Below are 19,811 nucleotides of genomic sequence, written 5' to 3'. Positions count from 1 at the left end.
TCACACAATGTAAATTTCCTATTAATCACAGCTGTTGTTGCCCATTTGCAATAACCGCCGTTATTAAGAGAAAATTTACATTGTGCTGCAGTCAATAGGATCCCGGCCGGATTGTATACACATAGTATACGCTCCAGCCGGGATTCCTAGCGGCTGCAACAAAAACTAACATGTCAGTTTTGTGCGTTCACTATTCATTAAATAATGGCCAAACAACCCAGTGCAATGGAAAGTGCGGCTCCACCCGTACTTTCCATTGTGTGCAGTGGTGAATTGGGATGCAGGCGCACACAGCATCCCAATTCAATACAAATAAAGTTTATCCCAGTTAGTACTGTAGACTGGCCAGTGTGAACGTGGCCTTAAAATGTAACTGTCGTTATAACTTTCAAAATCTAAATCAAAAGGAGATGTGATATAAAGCAAGTTTGCAATATACATTCATTATTATTATTTTTATTTTTTATTTTTTTTTATCATGTTGTAAAACAAAGCTATACTTTGTTCAGTCTCCTGAAGGCAGCGTTTTAGTCTTGTGCTGGTTGAAAAAAAGAGACTAAACACAGGAAGTCCCGCCCAGTACAGAGAGTCATGGCTCAATGTGTCTGTCAATTAAATAATTGATACCTTTTCTGTGAGCAGATGACCAGAACTTTCTGTTTAGTTTCTTTTTTTCAACCAGCTAAAGACTAAAAAGCTGCCTTCAGGAGACTGGACCTGGATACAAGTAAGTATACCTTTGTTCTAAAGCAGGATAACTAAAAAAAATACATACATACATATATATATATATATATATATATAATAAATGTAAATTGCAAACATGCTTTATAACGACAGACACCCTTTAAAGTGTACCTGTCAGAAAGCCAGCGGCCGCAATTAGTGTTGAAATCCAGTCGGCAGCTCGAAGTTCTGGTATCCATGGAGACGGAACATGCCAAGACGGTAATACACATTATCATCTTGGCATGTTCCGCCGTCTGGATTTCACGCTGCGAGTATGCAGTGAAACCCGCTGCGAATCCATGTAGCGTGAAGTTCTATGGGGTTACATACCCGCAGCGGAATTTTTATTCTGCAGCAGATATGTAACCCGGCCCCTTTAACCCCCCGCAACCCGCAGCCCCTGGCCTGGAGCATACATTACCTGCTCGAATGAAAATTCCGCTGCGGATATGTAACCCCATAAAATGCGAATCCGGTACGTGTGGAGGTACCCTAATGGAGATAATTCTTTTGCTGCATAAAATGAATAACATTAGCTTTACTCAATGCTGTCATCTAGTGGCCAAGTGAACAGCTGCAATATTTTATCTTTTTTTTTTTTTTTTACATGAATAGGCAAAATTTTCTTTTGAAATGGTCACTTTCTGATGGCTTTGTTCCATTAAAATGTCACAGTTTTTTTACATCTAGACTAGTAGTGTCTCATCAATACTATTTGAATTTCAGGAGAGAAAAGAACATTTTCAGTGCGTTTCAAACGTGCAGAAGGGTATCCTATTGATCTCTATTACCTGATGGACTTGTCTTATTCCATGAAGGATGATCTGGAGAATGTGAAAAAATTAGGAAGTGACATTCAGAAAGTGTTACACAAGGTCACCAAGTCCGTACGCATCGGTATGATCCATGTAACAAGTATAGCATTAGAACAGATAAATGTACAGGCAAGATTGAAGATGCAATAGGCCAGCTGCGTTTGGACTCTACCAGAAATGAGGAATATCAACTTGGCACTTCACACTAATATGCCTATTTAGAAAAATGTTGATGTTTCAAGAATGGGGCATCATATGTATAAAAAAAGCAAGAAAAGCCATAGGCTGTATCCATGTTTCCCAGGACTCCCTAGGGCTGCATCCAACTTCTTCAGCCATCGGTAATCAAATGCTGACAAAGCTTTGTATGAATCTGAACATACTCACTCATCCCTAATGACAATGTATGGGGCAATAAGCCCTAAATAGCCATGGGCTTCTTGTGACACCTTAAAGCGAATGTCCCACTACCTACACTGCTTGGTGTTTTTTACATGATGCTGGATGCACTCTTTTTTTTTTAACCGTCGCCCAGTTCCCACACACAGCGCCAGTCTGTTACCAATCACCAGCCAGGCATGAAGCACTGGGGGCAGGACCCCCCCACATATGACTAAACCCTCTCCCCTCTGTGACGCAGCTCCAATAGAATTAATGGAGCCACGTCACACAAGGAAGGGGGGATCGTCATAATGGGGGACGGCAGGCCCGCCCCCAGTGCTTCATGCCCGGCTGGTGATCGGTAATAGATCAAAGGACTGCGGCACCGACATTAGCTTTAATACCAGCTGACAGGTCCTCTTTATCGTTTATATCTGTATACCATTACTGAAGGAGGTGCCTGATCCCAGGGGCGGATTAACTTTCAATCACATGAATAGGTTCCATCCACGGCTTGGTTAAAACGTAGAAAATTTATTTGAACATCACAAAAAAACAACAAATAAATAAAAACCACGCCGGCGCGTTGCTGGGTCAAAACCCCTTAATCATGGCTAGTGTATCACAGTAGTTTACATGCTTATATACCTGTAGGATGTGATGTCCTGCTCTAGACAGTGCACGCCCCTTGAAGGGTGGGGAACACCTCACCTGAGAGGAGGTCACATGACTACTCACAAATGAGTTTGTTGCAAACATAGTATCACAATAAAAAAAAAAAAAAAACTTAATTACTTCTAATTATAAACATCACATGAATAACAAAAATTTGTTTCAATAAATATAATATAGATCTGATTTGTAATTTAATCCTTTAAGCTATCTTGTACTCAGGTTTAAAATCCACAGAGCCTCCCTTTTTTGTAGCAAATGAGTCCAATCGTCCCCCCCCCCCCCCCCCGGCCTGGGTTTGTTGAGTGATAGTTGTTGGAGGTTATTGCTGTGCGTATGTCTGTAAGATGTTCGCCAATGCGTACTTAATAATAATAATAATTTTTATTTATATAGCGCCAACAGATTCCGCAGCACTTTACAATTCTGGAGGTACATACATAGACAAAAAATCGACATTACAGAGATACATATAATTATCCATACATGAGGAGTGAGGTCCCTGCTCGCATGCATGAGCTTACATACTATCAGGAGGGGGTGCGAGACAAAATGGCAGAGGGGCAAAGTGCATCGTTGTTCTTATGGTCCAGCCATCTTTTTAAGGCAGTGCGGGTAAGGGGGGGTGAACCTGTCACCAGCCAATGCCTGCATGCACAGGTCTAAGTGCTTAAATGCTTGGTGTGTGCGTGTATGTGTGTGTCTGTGTGTGTGTGCGTGGTGGAGGTGTCTGTGTGTGTGTCTGTGTGTGTGTGGAGGGGGGGTTGAGGGTTGAGTCAAAATACGTACTTTCAGTTTTCTTATGCTCGATCCCACATATTGCAAATTACACACAGTGCAGTGAGCAACATACACTGTGTGTGTAGAGTTGCAATTTATGAAGGATATGGCAGGGGTCACAGGAGGAAGCACAGAATTTTGTACAGTACCTTAATGGCAACACCATGAATCTCCGTTTTACATCAGAATTTAACCCCAACTCTATAGCCTTCCTGGATGTTTCTTTACAGTTTAAGGATGGTAAAATCAGCACTAGCCTATACCGTAAACCTACGGCGGGCAACAGCGTCTTGCACGCCAAAAGTAGCCATCCCCCTCATACAACGAGGAACCTTCCCATTGGGGAATATATTCGTTTAATTCGGAATTGTTCTGATAACAAGACTTATCTACGGGAAGCTAAGAGTCTACAGGATAGACTTTTGGCGAGGGGCTATAAACTACGTGTTATAATAAGAGATAGAAATATAGCCGAACAAAAAAACAGATCTCATCACCTACAAGATAGGGCACTAGACGGACCCCCCAGCATGCAATCCACCTCTAAATCTATAACCTTTTCCACCAACTACAGCCCACAGTTCAAAGAAATACGCAGCATTATAAATAAATACATTCCACTGTTATTTGCTGATTCTAAGTGTGAACAGGTCCTTAACAATGGCATTAGATATGTAGCACGCAGAGGATGTACTTTAGGCAATCTCTTGTCCCCTAGTGACATTGCTGCAAAGGATACCAATGTCCAGAACTGGCTGAATATAAAAGGTTTTGCTGCGGCACATGTGTGTACACTGTCAAACAAACTTCTGTTGTGTCACGTGCCACAGGCCGCAGTTTTGGAATTCGATCCTTCATAAATTGCAACTCTACACACACAGTGTATGTTGCTCACTGCACTGTGTGTAATTTGCAATATGTGGGATCGAGCATAAGAAAACTGAAAGTACGCATTGGCGAACATCTTACAGACATACGCACGGCAATAACCTCCAACAACTATCACTCACTTTCAGGTTTTTCGAAACACTATGTAGAAAGCCATGGGGGAGATTTAAAAGGCCTGCAGATCTCAGCCATAGAGTTAACAAACCCAGGCGGGGGGGCGATTGGACTCATTTGCTACAAAAAAGGGAGGCTCTGTGGATTTTAAACCTGAGTACAAGATATCCGAAAGGATTAAATTACAAATCAGATCTATATTATATTTATTGAAACAAATTTTTGTTATTCATGTGATGTTTATAATTAGAAGTAATTAATTTTTTTTTTTTTTATTGTGATACTATGTTTGCAACAAACTCATTTGTGAGTAGTCATGTGACCTCCTCTCAGGTGAGGTGTTCCCCACCCTCCAAGGGGCGTGCACTGTCTAGAGCAGGACATCACATCCTACAGGTATATAAGCAGTGGCGTAGCGACCGCGGTCGCAGGGGTCGCCGCCGCGACCGGGCCGCTACCAAGGGGGGGCCCGCGAGGCCCCCCCTTACCACTGCACTGCCCGCCTCCCACTCCCTCTTGTGACCGCAAGCAATGTTTTGCTTGCGATCACAAGAGGCAGGGGCCCCCGGCTGTCTTGCGGCCCCCAGGGAGCTCTGTGTGCGGCGGGGGGAAGTACTTCCAGCGCAGGGAGCATCGCGTTAAGAAAAAACCAGGTCCCGCGATGCTCCGCCCCCTCCGCGCTAAACCCCGCCTCCCGCCGGGGGAAGCCCGCCAGCGCGTGTGACCTGGGGGCTACAGAAATCATGCAGGTGAGTATAGATTTTTTTGTTTTTAAGGGGATGATGGGGGTGTAGTGGTATGATGGGGATGTAGTGGTATGATGATGATGGAACAAGAGGATGATGGGGATGTAGTGGTATGATGATGATGGAACAAGAGGATGATGGGGGGTGTAGTGGTATGATGATGGAACAAGAGAATGATGAGGGGTGTAGTGGTATGATGAAGGAACAAGAGGATGATGGGGGTGTAGTGGTATGATGATGATGAAGGAACAAGAGGATGATGGGGTGTAGTGGTATGATGATGAAGGAACAAGAGGATGATGGGGATGTAGTGGTATGATGATGGAACAAGAGGATGATGGGGATGTAGTGGTATGATGATGATGGAACAAGAGGATGATGGGGATGTAGTGGTATGATGATGATGGAACAAGAGGATGATGGGGATGTAGTGGTATGATGATGATGGAACGAGGATGATGGGGGGTGTAGTGGTATGATGATGGAACAAGAGAATGATGAGGGGTGTAGTGGTATGATGATGATGAAGGAACAAGAGGATGATGGGATGTAGTGGTATGATGATGATGGAACGAGGATGATGGGGATGTAGTGGTATGATGATGGAACAAGAGGATGATGGGGATGTAGTGGTATGATGATGATGATGGAACAAGAGGATGATGAGGTGTAGTGGTATGATGATGAAGGAACAAGAGGATGAAGGGGGTGTAGTAGTATGATGATGATGATGATGAAGGAACAAGAGGATGATGAGGATGTAGTGGTATGATGATGATGGAACAAGAGGATGATGGGGGGTGTAGTGGTATGATGATGATGGAACAAGAAGATGATGAGGATGTAGTGGTATGATGATGATGATGATGGAACAAGAGGATGATGGGGGGTGTAGTGGTATGATGATGAAACAAGAGGATGATGAGGGGTGTAGTGGTATGATGATGAAGGAACAAGAGGATGAGGATGTAGTGGTATGATGATGATGGAACAAGAGGATGATGAGGATGTAGTGGTATGATGATGATGGAACAAGAGGATGATGAGGGGTGAAGTGGTATGATGATGAAAGGGCAGGAGGATGAAGGGGTAGTAGTATTATGGTGGAGGTGGTTGTAGTATGATGATGGAGGGGCAGGAGGATGAAAGGGGTAGTAGTATGATGATGGAGGGGCAGGAGGAGGGGACAACATGGGGGGCATCTGTAAGGGGGATAAAATGGGGGGCATCTATATGGTTGATAACATGGGGGCAATCTATATGGGGGATAACATGGGGGGCATCTATAATAGGGACAACACAGGGGGCCATCTATAAGGGGGAAACATTGGGGGGCCATCTATAAGGTGGACTACACAGGGGGTGTATACAATAGGGGGATATGTACTATAAGGGAGTCACATAGAGTCAGGCTACCCACTAAATGAGGGTGTAAAGGGGCCAATACAGATGTGCAGTTTGTAGAGAGATGAGGATGGTGCCGGAGTGAGGAGACTAATATGTTTGTCTGCCAGATTCTGTGGATTCGTGGCTCCAAAAAGTTCTCATAATGGCCCTGGGCAGATGGAGAAGATGAAAAGGGAAGAACTCCGATCAGAGAAGACGTCCCCTGTGAGTCACCTGATATAACTGCACTGTAATGTATATGGTGTATAGAGCCTGTGTAGAGCTGGGGCCACCTCTATATGACTGGATGAGGTGATATTGGTCTATGTACAGAGGATTTTATTCAGTAGCAGCGGTTGTGTTAGTCAGTATGTGGTAAGGGGGGGGGGCCCAAGTTGACCTCTTGCACCAGGGTCCAAGAGACATTAGCTACGCCCCTGTATATAAGCATGTAAAGTACTGTGATACACTAGCCATGATTAAGGGGTATTGACCCAGCAACGCGTCAGCGTGTTTTTTATTTATTTGTTTTGTTTTTTGTGATGTTCAAATAAATTTTCTACGTTTTAACCAAGCCGTGGATGGAACCTATTCATGTGATTGGAATCTTCGGGTTGCGGCCCGCAATACTGCCATCACGAGCTTCACACTAAAGAGGTCCACACACACCTGCAATTATTACGGCCAAGGAAGGGTGAGCTGACATTTTTATTTCTATTGCGGATTAACTTTACCATAGGCCCCAGGCTGTTCACCAGGCCTGGGCCCCCCACTCCACTGTAAATATGGCAACACTAGCATAGTGTTCATGGTACAGCATAGATAATGTCATGATGCCCTAATTTGAGCGAAATTGCAGTAAAAAAAAAAAGCAGTGTTTTTTTTAATCCTGGCAGTCTTTTTGGGTGGCAATGGGCCCCCCAGGAGCTCAGGGCTTCGGGCTACTGCCTGAAACTGACCTATTATAGTCCGCTACTGCCTGATCCTCTTACACAATTTCCTGTGGCACTTTTGGAAGCACTATGGCTTGCCCTGCTTAGGGCCCTATTCCACCGGACGATTATCGTTTAGATTATCGTTAAATCGTTCGAATCCAAACGATAATCGTTCGGTTGAAATGCAGTTAACGATTAACGACCGAACGAGAAATTGTTGATCGCTTTATAAGACCTGGACCTATTTTTATCGTTGCTCGTTCGCAAAACGTTTGCAAATCGTTCACATTGAATAAGACATCGTTCGGTCGTTCGCAATAGATACGAATGCAATAGTGAATAAATAGCGAAGAAAAAACGATCGCAATTACGATCATAACTAACGATTATCGTTCCATGGAAATGAGTGAACGTTTTCAGGTCTTTCGCAATAGCTAACGATTATGCAAACGATAGTCGTCCGGTGGAATAGGGCCCTTATGGTGGTTTTACACTGAGCGATAATTCACCCAATCGCACGATTAACGATTTTGAATGAACGATTTTTTTTTTATAACGATCAGCGTTTAGACGGAACGATACATCGTACGGAATATTAGTTTTGTGATCGCTTAAGCTTATCTCACACATAGGGGAAATCGTTGAAAGACTGTTTACACTGAACGATTTTCGAATTTTTTGCGAACGATCAACGACGATTTGAGAACTTGTTGAAAGATCAAAATGAATGATTTCTCGCTCGTCGCTTGATCGTTCGCTGCGTTTACACGTACGATTATCGTTCGAATTCGACCGTTATCGTGCAAATTCGAACGATACATCATTCCGTGTAAAACCACCATTACTTTCTACCAAGCGAGAACACATATTAAGTCCTCATTATACATTTTGTGGTTCCCATCATGTGTCATGGTGATCACCACTGATATAGATAATGTCATATGAATTATAAGCAGTGATGTGATGAGCAGTCTGTGCCATGTAGAAGCCATTTCTAACTCTATAAATTCTACACAGGTTTTGGCTCATTTGTGGATAAGACGGTATTACCATATGTGAACACAGTAAAATGGCACATGCAGAATCCTTGTCCTTCCAGAACAGAGCGCTGTCAACCACCCTTCAGCTACCGCCATGTCCTATCTCTAACCTCAAACCTCACCTTATTCCAGCAACGGGTCAGTGCAGAGAATATCTCAGGCAACCTGGACACACCTGAAGGAGGATTCGATGCAATACTACAGGCAGCTGTGTGCACAGTAAGATCTTCAGATCCATCATCATGAACAAAACTGGGACTGCCCCAATGACTTGTGGTTCGGGCAGCATGAAAGTGATGACAGGTTGTAAAGCAACTGGTTCCCTTTATGAATTCTCTCTCTCTTCTGCAGGATCACATTGGCTGGAGGAATGTTACACGGCTGTTGGTGTTTGCATCTGATGATGTGTTTCACATGGCAGGGGATGGTAAATTAGGTGGCATCTACATGCCTACTGATGGGCGCTGCCACCTCAATGAGAATGGAGAGTATTACCACAGTAATATGTTTGTGAGTAATGATAAACATTATAATTATACTCCTCATAATGAACATTATAATCTCTACATTTTGTTTTCCATGTGTCTCTTGTGCAGGATTACCCATCTGTGGGGCATCTCTCCCAGATCCTTACAGCAGCCAATATTCAGCCTATATTTGCTGTTACCAGTAATGTTCTACCCACCTATCAGGTTTGTGCAACAAATACTTTTATGTGGGATGAGTGAACAGGATTTATGGTCACTGAGACTTTCCCATCTGAGATCTAGTGATTATCAGACTGTCCACTAGGGGCACTCTGCTACAACATCATTTTCATTCTAGGGCTAGAATTCTATTTCGGTGATCATCTTGTTATTCCCTCTCATAGCGACATGTCAGAAGTTTGGATCGGAGGGTGTAAGGGTGCTGAGAACCTAACTGATTACTAGAATGAAGGGGCAGCAGCATAATTTGTTCAAAAGTTTAGGTACACTTAAATAAAAGTTGTGCTTTACTAGCTGGCCATATTGTTTTATCGCCGTAGACACTAAGCGAGCTGATTCCTAAATCTGCAGTTGGTGAACTGAAGAAAGATTCCAGCAATGTGGTTAACCTGATCTCTCAAGCCTACAATGTGAGTAGTTTGAAAGTGGATGAGAAGGGGTTGAGGCCTTAATGGTGCAGAGTAAGGGGGAGCTCCGCACAGATGAACATACGGGGGCGATCGGAGCGACGGGGGTGGCGATCGGAGCAGCGGCGGCGGGGGTGGTGATCGAGCCGGCGCAGGGGGCCGGGCTGCGGATGAGCGGGGGGCAGGCTGCGGGCGGCCGGACTTTCGCGCGCCGACTGTTTACACAGAACGATCGGCGATTTTTTTATTTTTTTTTTGCGAACGACGATTTAAGAACAAGATAAAAGATCAAAATGAACGATTTCTCGCTCGTCGTTCGATCATTCGCTGCGTTTACACGTACGATTATCGTTCAAATTCGATCGTTATCGTGCAAATTCGAACGATAGTCGTTCCTTGTAAACCCAGCATTAGGGCCCTATTACACGGGACGATTATCGTGCGAAAAATTGTTAAATCGTTCGAATTTAGACAATGATCCGTCTGTGTAATTGCAGGCAATGATCGAAAAATCGTTCGTATGTCGTTGATTTCGATCTGAACCTAAAATTATCGTTAATCGCTCGCTGTAATTCCACATTCGTTCGCTCAAGTTCCGCGTTTTTTCACTAATCGTTCAGTGTAATTGCACATTGTTCATTGTTTTTCTGGGATCAGAAGGAATAAACGATCATAGTAACGATCGCAATAACGATCATTGCTCATTGATCATTGCATTGCTCACTAACGATTATCGCTCTGTGTAATATGGTGAACAATTTCAGGTTAACGATAAACAATCCAGTTTGCGATCGTTTATGATTAGTCTTTAATCGTTAAAAATCGCTCTGTGTAATAGGACCTTAACTATATGCGATCATTTGGGGGTCTGATGCTGCGTTTACACGTAACGATTATTGGCCCGATCGAACGATTAGCGATGTCGGATTTACGATTTTTTTTTTATAACGATCAGCGTTTAGATGGTACGATATATCGTACGAATATTCGCACTGCGATCGTTTTGCGATCGTTTAAGCCTATCTCACACATTGGTTAAATCGGCGAACGACTGTTCACACGGAACGATTTGCGAATTTTTTGCGTACGATGAACGACTATTTGATGACCTGATGAAAGATCAAAATGTACGATTTATCGTGCGTCGTTCGATCGTTCGCTGCGTTTACACGTACGATTATTGTTCGAATTCGACTGTTATCGCACAAATTCGCACGATAATCGTTACGTGTAAACGCAGCATGAGTGTCCCCTATCAGTCATTGGAGGGATTAAGAAGTGCCCACTAAATGTACTCACTCCCCACTCTGTGTCAATACGATTGTCTCCTGCATAGAGAGCAGTACTCAGCTTGGTCAAAAGTTGGACTAGGAAAATGTACTAATAAAGCTGTGGCCCCTAGTACACTACTTACTCGTACTAATCCCTCACATTATCACACTAGCACAATAACAATGGGCATCAAAATTGATATAGACTATTTTTTTTATAGTGGTAGAAGCAAGATTTATATCTCTGACTTTCTTTTCAGAATTTGTCTTCCACAGTGAATTTGGAACATGTGAACTTACCAAAAGGAATTCACATCTCTTATGACTCCCATTGTCCTGACTCTACTAAGGAGGGGCAGCCACATGGTCTGTGCTCGGGGGTCAAAATAAACCAAACCGTACGTAAACCTAAAATATATATAATACAAATATATTTAAAATTAAAGTATGAAAAATAAGGAATGCAACCCGCTAGCAATAAAAATATATCATGGGAGTAATGGCTGGGTCTATAAGCTGTACATATAAAAAATAAATGGTGGAAAAGCTGAATAAGAACTAATGTGATGCCACAGCTTTTCCAGGCTCTTTCGGAATTAAGGCTAAGGCTCAGAGACTTAAATGTTTTTTTTTCATTAATAATTAGAATCAAATACTGAAAAACCACAGACTACTATTCCAAGTAGACAAGAGGCTACAACAATATTCTCTCTGAGGACATGTCACATCCATATAGTCCATAGAAAGCCTATTAATTTCAGCAAGCTCCATGTAATACTTCATGCTTCCTGTAGAGGTGCTGCAGGGAAATGAACACCTCCTGCTGGATTTCTATGCAGATTTCAGCTTCCTGCCCATAGTTGATGGTTTTGTAATAGGCAGATTAAACATTGACTAGAAATAAATTATTATGAACCTTTAACAAAATTCTTACCAATAACCATGTATTACTGTCAATGATGATGCCATGCATTTCACCAGTTGAGTCCATATCTCATTGTATAACATAATAAGGAACAATTGATGATATGTCCTGATTTTAATTCTTATAGGCAGAGTTTAATGTCACATTAAGGATGGATGAGAAGAATTGTCAGGGTGGATTGCAGAGCTTCAAGCTCAGAGTGCTGGGATTCAATGAAGAGATAAATGTGGACATTGAGCCTATATGTCAGTGTGACTGCATGGATGAGGAAGTCTTCTCCAGTCATTGCTCGGGGCATGTTGGAAACTACACCTGTGGTATCTGCAGGTAATCAAAGAACTACTGACAGAAATATTAGATTCAGGCTATTCAGGCTCACACATTGGTGTTTTTTTTAAGTGAAAAAACAAAAACTTCCATAAATAATGAACATAATCATATTTACGGCCATTTCTTTTATGGTGTGCGAACATATCCCCAGGGTGGAATATGTAAATGCTAACGCATTATATATTATCAGCCTATGGCCATGTTCACACACTGTATTTTGTAAAAAAAAAAAAAAAACGGGCGTTACAAACAGTGCTTAAAAGAAGAGCAGTGAATGGGACAACGGCTGTAGTGTATCCACACTGTACGCCCTACGGCCGTTGTTCACTGCGGCCACAGAAAATAGTTGAAATGTGTATTTTCTACGGCTGCAGAAAACAGTCTGTGCTCATAGTGTAAAGTACGGCTCCTGGCCGTACTTTACACTGTGGTCAATGGTCAATTGGGGTGCGGGTACAACCTAATGTGCTTGCATTCCAATTGAAATACAACATTCTTCATCCGACCGATACCGCAGTATCGGCCGGATGAACATGTAAGCGGCCGTTGTTTACACAGTGTGAACATGGCCTATAACATGATGAAACCACATGGACTCCAGCAGGTATGCCCACTAATGCATGCACAAAAAAAATACACAATACACTCATGTGGCCAGTTTGACATCATGCCATAAGGGCAGGCTTTACAGAAGGAGGTGTGGTATGGATATGTCGGCACCCCATTTTCCTGTTATTCTGATGTATCCATGCTACAGAGGCCACAATCATGATCTGAACAAGCTCTTAAACAGTTATATGACATTTAGATGCAAGTAGCTGCCAGGCTCTGCAGCCTGTATGTCGCAGGATTTTATTATAATGACGTTCTTCTTTTGCAGCTGCATGGATGGATATAAAGGAAAGCATTGTGAATGCCGCCAGAATATACAGGACTCCAATGAAGGCTGTATCATAAATGGCTCACTGACATGTAATGGACGCGGAAAGTGTGAATGTGGGCGCTGTGCGTGCAATAAAAACGTACGCGGACTATACTGTGAATGTGATGATGCTAGCTGTGAAAGATTTGAGGGACAGCTATGTGGAGGTAAATGAATGCTCTTTTGGCCATAAATTACATATAAACGTTTAATATTAAGCAAACTGCAGGCGTCTTCATGATGAAACTAGTAGCCATATGTGGTCATGTATATGGCTTTGATATGTCGCTCCACTCGAAATGAAGCAAATTAGTATCAGGTTTCTCATAATAAGTAGCAGCTATAACATCATTCTCCCTGTGTGTTCTATGGGAGTTGTATACTGTATATTGCTATGGGATGAGCTGCATGCATAATAATAACACATAAGTCTATGAGCGGTGGCATAGCTAATCTATTGTCTCCAAAGAAAAAGGCTGCACTGGTAGAAGCAGAGGAGATAACAATTGTGTTTCCTTTCAATTTGGTATTTGCCTATATTGTTCAACAACAATCTATATGGATTAACTTTACTAAAGCTAAGGCCAGAGCAAGGTTAGCATCACGGCTCCTGGAAAAGCTTCAGGCCTGCACAGGTACATAAGTCAACAGGAACTGGCTCACTTCTTGCAGCAGCTTATCTCACCATGAACAAAAGTATATATATATATATATATATATATATATATATTAGTGGGGACAGCATATCTGTAAGCATCTCTTGTCTTATAACCTCTAGTATTTGTGACACCTCTGCTCCTGTTAGTGCTGCTGCACAGAGCTCGACGTACTACCAAGTACTGGACCGAGTTTCAGCAGGTCAGACATAAGCAGCATAGGCAAGGGAATCAGCTGGCACAAAAAATGATATAAAATGTTGAAAGACGTTGAACTGCACCAACATCTAGCTCATCTGTGTGTTCCTGCTTGCTGTACCCCACAATTGTACTCGCACGCAGTATGCAAATCAGTCCAATCTCGACATTGAGGTAGTCTGTTTGGCCTAATTATTACCCACGGTCCTGGGGCTGTATAGCGCTGTATCTAGGGCCTAGGTTGGTACAGCGCTAGTAAAACTACTCAAGGACCGCCCTAATGCCTAGTTTAGACCAATTTGCAGCAGTTAATGTTTGTGCGGTGTATGATTAGCAGTATTAGCAGCATTCTCAAGGTTTGTATCAATTTTTGTGCTGATTGAACATAGCGACAGGCTTCTGGGCCTTTCTGATTTATGGGCCTGGCGGTAGCTTTGGCCCCCGTCGCTGCGTCTATGACATCACACTTTTGCATACATCAGAGGTATTCATTTAACGATTTTTATTTTTTGTAAATAAGAGAATATATACTTTTTTTTTAGCTAACAAATGTTGCACAATGTAAGGTACATGTTGGCATGGTATTTTGGGGTACACAAATGCATACACCAGACACAGAACCGAAACTTGAATTTGCTGATTATTGTTGTACATTGTTTATAAAGTTTATGTGGAAAGGTGAAATTAACAATTCCATATGACCCTGGCTTGTTGATGTTCATAGAGACAAGCATTGGCAGCCACAGTAATTCTCACGTGTATCAGTAACTGTGTATTATTTCTTTACTTTCAGGTATGAACAGGGGAGTCTGCAGTTGTGGTGCCTGCAAGTGTAATTCCAACTATACTGGCAGTGCATGTGGCTGCAGCCTGGACACCAGCACCTGTATAACACCTGATGGAATATGCAGCGGACATGGAAAGTGTGAGTGCAACAAATGTGTCTGTAACAAAGGGTACTTCAACAAACTATGTAGTGACTGCCCTGGGTGCCAGACACCATGTCAGAAGTACAGGTAACTACAATCATTTATAATAATGTTTTTATGTCTATACTTACAGCATAGGGGGAGATTTATCAAACATGGTGTAAAGTGAAACTGGCTCAGTTGCCCCTAGCAACCAATCAGATTCCACCTTTCATTTTCCAAAAATTCTGTGAGGAATCTATGATTGGTTGCTAGGGGCAACTGAGCTAGTTTCACTTTACACCATGTTTGATATGTCTATAGCACTGAAATAGTCCAAAGTGCTGCACACAGCTTGTCATCAATGACATAGGCCCATGTCCCCAATGGTGATCATAAACTAAATTTCTAATAAAAATAAAATAAATTAGGCTGGGTTCACACTGGTTTGTGCAAAAAAGATGAAAAAACTGATGCATTTGTGTGCATCCCTTTTGTAGGTTTTCCACCGACTTCTATTTAAAAAAAAAAAAAAAAAACACATCTGTTTTTTCGTGTACACAAAAATGTGGTTTAAAAAAAAAAAAATTGTTTTAATTCATTTTTTATAATGAAAGTCAATGAAAAACAGATAAAAACGGATGCACATAAATGCATCTTTTTCATTCGTTTTGTTGCATAAAACGGAGAAAAAAAAAGCTGATTGCAAAACCAGAGCGTTAACCGAGCCTTAATAAATGTAAATTAAGCAGTTTGATGCAATGGAGATGGGACTACTGCTCTCAGTGAACCGATCCGCCCTTCCTCATAAATAAATATAAAAATTTAAATTTGTTCTGATTCCTGTCTTTAGTACAGTTTTTTTTTTTTTTTTTTTTTGCACTACAGATTTTAAAAGTAACATTTACATTTCCTCCTTTTTTGTTGCAGTGCATGTGTGGAGTGTGAGGCATTTGCTAGCGGACTGCTAAAGGAAAACTGCACCCTAAAGTGTGCACATGTCAATGTCACTATGCTGAAAGCTTCAGACTGGAATGGGAAGGACAAGGATGGCTGGTGCCAAGAGAAAGGGGAGGACTCCCTTTTAGTATTCCATGTTACAGAAGATGGAGATTTGGTTCATATTCTTGTGAAGGAAAAGCAAGGTAATGATGGCATAAAGATAGAAAAATTTCTTACATTTTAGATTCATGGACTTATCCTTACAATGCAGTATGGTATTTAAATGGGTACTCCATCAAAAAAAAAAATCTTCCAAATCAACTGGTGTAAAAAAGTGGCAGAGATATGTAATTTACTTCTACAAAAAAAAAGTCTTTCAGTACTTATCAGCTGCAGTATGTCCTTCAGGAAGCAGTATTCTTTTCAGTCTGGAGAGTAGGAGAGGTTTTCTATGGGGGTTTGCTACTGCTGTGGACAGTTCCTGACATGGACAGACGTGGCAGCAGAGAGCATCGTGTCAGACTGAAAAAAATGCACCACTCACTGCAGGGCATTGAGATTTTTGATAGAGGTAAATTACAAATCTCTGGCACTTTCTGACACCAGTTGATTTTAAAGATTTTCTTTCCACTGCATAACACCTTTAAAGGGATTGTGCCGTGAAGCAAAGTTGGTAAAATCAGATCTGTACAATATATACACACACAAGTTTTCATCCAACTTTGATCTAATCATTTCCTTGTTTCTTCTTGGAACCGTGACCCTGCCATGCATTAGTGCACACAATTTCCCACAATCTGCCAGGACTTTCTGTCGATTGCAGTGGAACTGAGCATGTGCGGCCTATCTTAACCAAGGGCAGCAGGTTATCAAACCAATGCAGGGAAATAGAGGAGTAGTGAATCTATATCTCTCAAACAGTACAGTTTCAGAAAAGCTTGTAAATTTGAAAATTATTTTACATCATGCATTTAGTTTTCTTAAAGCGGATGTCAGTGCAGGCAACTTTTTATTGCTATATGCCTGGGGAAGGGGGTCATTAAAATTAACAAGCTACACTTTTAGCTCCATGGCTCCAGTGCTGCTGCTGGTACCTGACCACTCTGTCCCCACTATGATGGTAAACTGATCATTTTTCATGGAACATGAAGTCATGAGCTATTTTTGAGTATAAAGGTGATGTGAAGCCTCTGAATATTAAAAGTGAAAAAGTGCTATAACAATTTTACTTTCTAAGAGTATGTTCACACTGAGCCAATGGGGTGGAATCACACCTGCCTCAGTGTGACATAGCCATGAGACATGAAAGAGCTCAAGCACCTCCGCTCTTCGCTGCTCTCCGCGCATGAAAGGTCAATTCTTTGCATGGAGAGTGGCGGCGGGATTCCGTGGCGGAGAAATCCACCACCATATGCTCATTGTGAACATACCCTAATGATATCTGTTTACCATAAATTTTAATGTGAAACAGGAAAAAAAAGTGAAATTGAAAAACAAACCAACCTCCCTCCCCAAAATTGCACAATTTGGAGGGACATTTGTTTATTAGGGGCAATCAGATGCATGCCATAAACTATTGACAGCTTCTAACAACGCAGATGCCACAGTCGTCATGGACAGCAACATCTAGAGGGTTAACTGACAACATAAATGTTCTATTATGTTCAGAAACTAAGCTTTGTACAGCTGGAAAACACTAATTTTTTTCCTCCTTTTGCAGAGGTCCAAGATAATATACAGAAACTCATTCTGGGCTTGGTTCTGGGCATAGTGCTCCTTGGGTTACTACTCATTGTTCTGTATCGTGCCACTGTGGAGGTGTATGACCGGCAAGAGTACCATCGCTTCATGAAAGCCCGGCGCCAAGAGCAATGGAATGAAGTCAGTATATCTTAAGTTACTACCATGAATCTATACCTATTTATCATAGGTACCACCCAACACAATGCTAGTAACCATGGTCCATATACTTCACCAACTGATACTACCATACCAAATGACATCCTATGAAATCGCTATTGATCTCCGTGCAGCCCTTGCTAAACGATCATTGAGCCACCGATGTAGCAGATCGGTGCACGTTTACATTATTGATCAGGCTGCCATCCGCCCATCTAAAAGGACCCTAAAATGATTTATTAAGTATATAAGATTCTACTTTGGACTTCCCTAACACATATACATGTACTTTTATATGGTCAAGGAACTCATTGATAAAAATTAACAGTTTACTTTAGGTGGTACATTCTCTATTCAGCAAACTTAAAGTGACTGTTCCACCAGGCCCAGGCTGAAGCACTGGAGGCGGGCCGACCCACCCTTAGTGGGAGGAAACCCCAGCCCCTCTATGATAGGGTTCCATTGATTCTAATGGAGTCACGTCATGGAGGGGCTGGAGTTTCTTCTCACTAAGGGTGGGTTGGCCCGTCTCCAGTGCTTCAGCCTGGGCCTGGTGGTACAGTCACTTTAAGTTAAACGATGATTGGACAGACACATAGCTCCATACACAGGAACCTATAAACACAGATTCCTAGATATGTAATGCTCTACTTTAATGTTTGTACCAGTGCAAAGCATAAATTAAATGTGTTTATTTCTACAGGACCAAAATCCACTTTATAAGAGTGCTACAACCACTGTGATAAACCCACATTTCTCCCAAGACTAAATGGCATTTCCTTACCTGGAAAGCAGAGAATACTCTTAGAAGATAAAAACTAATCCAACAATTTTTTTTAATAAATTGTTTATTTATAAGAAGTTTTTCTTTACAAACATAGACCATAGTTACACCAATTAGTGGCCAGTGAAGAAACAAGTATCAACAGTAACAAATGCAAATACATACATGTGCTGTCAAAGGTCGGGACGTGAAAGCTCGAAATACTGAGAACATTTAAACTGTAAATGAGCAACAAAGAAATAACATTCGAGAATAGCTAAGTATAACTCTGGGTTCCCAACGAAGGGAAACGAATTTCAAATTAACCCAGTGTAACCAGGGGTCCCACAGAGTGGGATTAGCATCAATTACATGTAACATGTAACAAGAGACAACATAGACGTACACTAACAGGACAGGAACAATAAGGGGGGGATTAGGCAATAGGCATAGGAGCATTAGCTGCGGAACGGTGTAGCTCGTAATAAGCGTCCCATAGGGACCACACTTTGTTGAAGGATTCTACACGGTCTTCACTAGCGGCAGACAAGTATTCACACCTCCTGACCTCCTGCACTCTATTAATAAGCTCCACTACTGAGGGGATTAAGGACTGTTTCCAGTATTTTGCTATAAGATACTTAGCTGCTGTAAGCAAATATAGGAGAAGACGGGCCACAGGTTTTCGCATGTTCTTGGGAGGCACATTAAGTAGGTATATGAGGGGGTCCAAAGGTGTAGTCACATGGAGGATTGTATGTAAGAAACCCTGGAATGTCACCCAGTAAGGCCTTAGAACCGGGCAGTCCCAAAAAACATGTGGAAGAGTTCCTACATCTGCATTGCATCGCCAGCAGGTAGAAGGAGTGGTAGGAAACAGGGGGTGGAGGAGGTCAGGGGTATGGTACCAGTGCATGAGGAGTTTGTATTGGTTCTCTTTGTATGTAATACAGGAGGAGGACTTGGCTGCTTGGGACCAAATCACTTGCCACAGTTCGGGGGGGATGGGTCTATGTAAGTATTGCTCTCATTTGGCCATGTATGAGTGTTGTGTCTGGTCGTCTGGTGTATGGGCGGTAAGGATGGCATAAATCTCAGAGATGAGGCCTTTGGTGGAAGAGGTATTCTTACAAAGAATCTCAAATCCCGCGGACTTCGGGAACGGCCTATTGTTTGTAATTTCTGAGGCGAGATAAGACACCTGTTCGTGGAATAGTGCGGCATCTGGGGGTAGCTCAAATCGCTCCCTGAGGGCTCGGAAAGGCAAAACCTGTCTTTTAATGGGACATACTATATCCGCAAAGTGGAACACTCTAGCCGTCTGCCATGGGAATATAGTGGCACGGTCATAACTATTTGGCAGAAGGTCAGTGTATAAAAAGGGGGTAAGTAGAGAC

At 42.2% G+C, this 19,811-nt stretch overlaps 1 protein-coding gene across 5 annotated transcripts in view; it reads left to right on the top strand.

Moving 5' to 3' along the window:
* ITGB7 (integrin subunit beta 7) overlaps positions 1–18,474 on the top strand; it is a 50,227-nt gene extending 31,753 nt beyond the window's left edge. For 4 of the 5 annotated variants that reach the window (XM_069972181.1, XM_069972180.1, XM_069972178.1 and 1 more), the window contains 12 exons: positions 1,456–1,626; positions 8,464–8,705; positions 8,838–8,996; positions 9,083–9,178; positions 9,514–9,603; positions 11,132–11,269; positions 11,924–12,123; positions 13,007–13,215; positions 14,696–14,918; positions 15,741–15,955; positions 17,473–17,633; positions 18,355–18,474. In XM_069972181.1, the coding sequence (XP_069828282.1) occupies positions 1,456–1,626; positions 8,464–8,705; positions 8,838–8,996; positions 9,083–9,178; positions 9,514–9,603; positions 11,132–11,269; positions 11,924–12,123; positions 13,007–13,215; positions 14,696–14,918; positions 15,741–15,955; positions 17,473–17,633; positions 18,355–18,420 (1,970 nt within the window). In that variant the 3' untranslated portion in view covers positions 18,421–18,474. Of the gene's footprint in view, positions 1–1,455; positions 1,627–1,672; positions 1,886–8,463; positions 8,706–8,837; positions 8,997–9,082; positions 9,179–9,513; positions 9,604–11,131; positions 11,270–11,923; positions 12,124–13,006; positions 13,216–14,695; positions 14,919–15,740; positions 15,956–17,472; positions 17,634–18,354 lie in introns of those variants that run through there. The other variant, XM_069972176.1, reaches the window with a different exon arrangement.
* The last annotated feature ends 1,337 nt before the right edge of the window (positions 18,475–19,811 follow it).

The sequence above is a fragment of the Dendropsophus ebraccatus genome, chromosome 5 (assembly GCF_027789765.1).
Source record: "Dendropsophus ebraccatus isolate aDenEbr1 chromosome 5, aDenEbr1.pat, whole genome shotgun sequence".
Classification (NCBI taxonomy): Eukaryota; Metazoa; Chordata; class Amphibia; order Anura; family Hylidae; genus Dendropsophus; species Dendropsophus ebraccatus.
The sequence above is the reverse complement of the archived record's forward strand: the minus strand, read 5'-3'. Positions and strand labels throughout refer to the sequence as shown.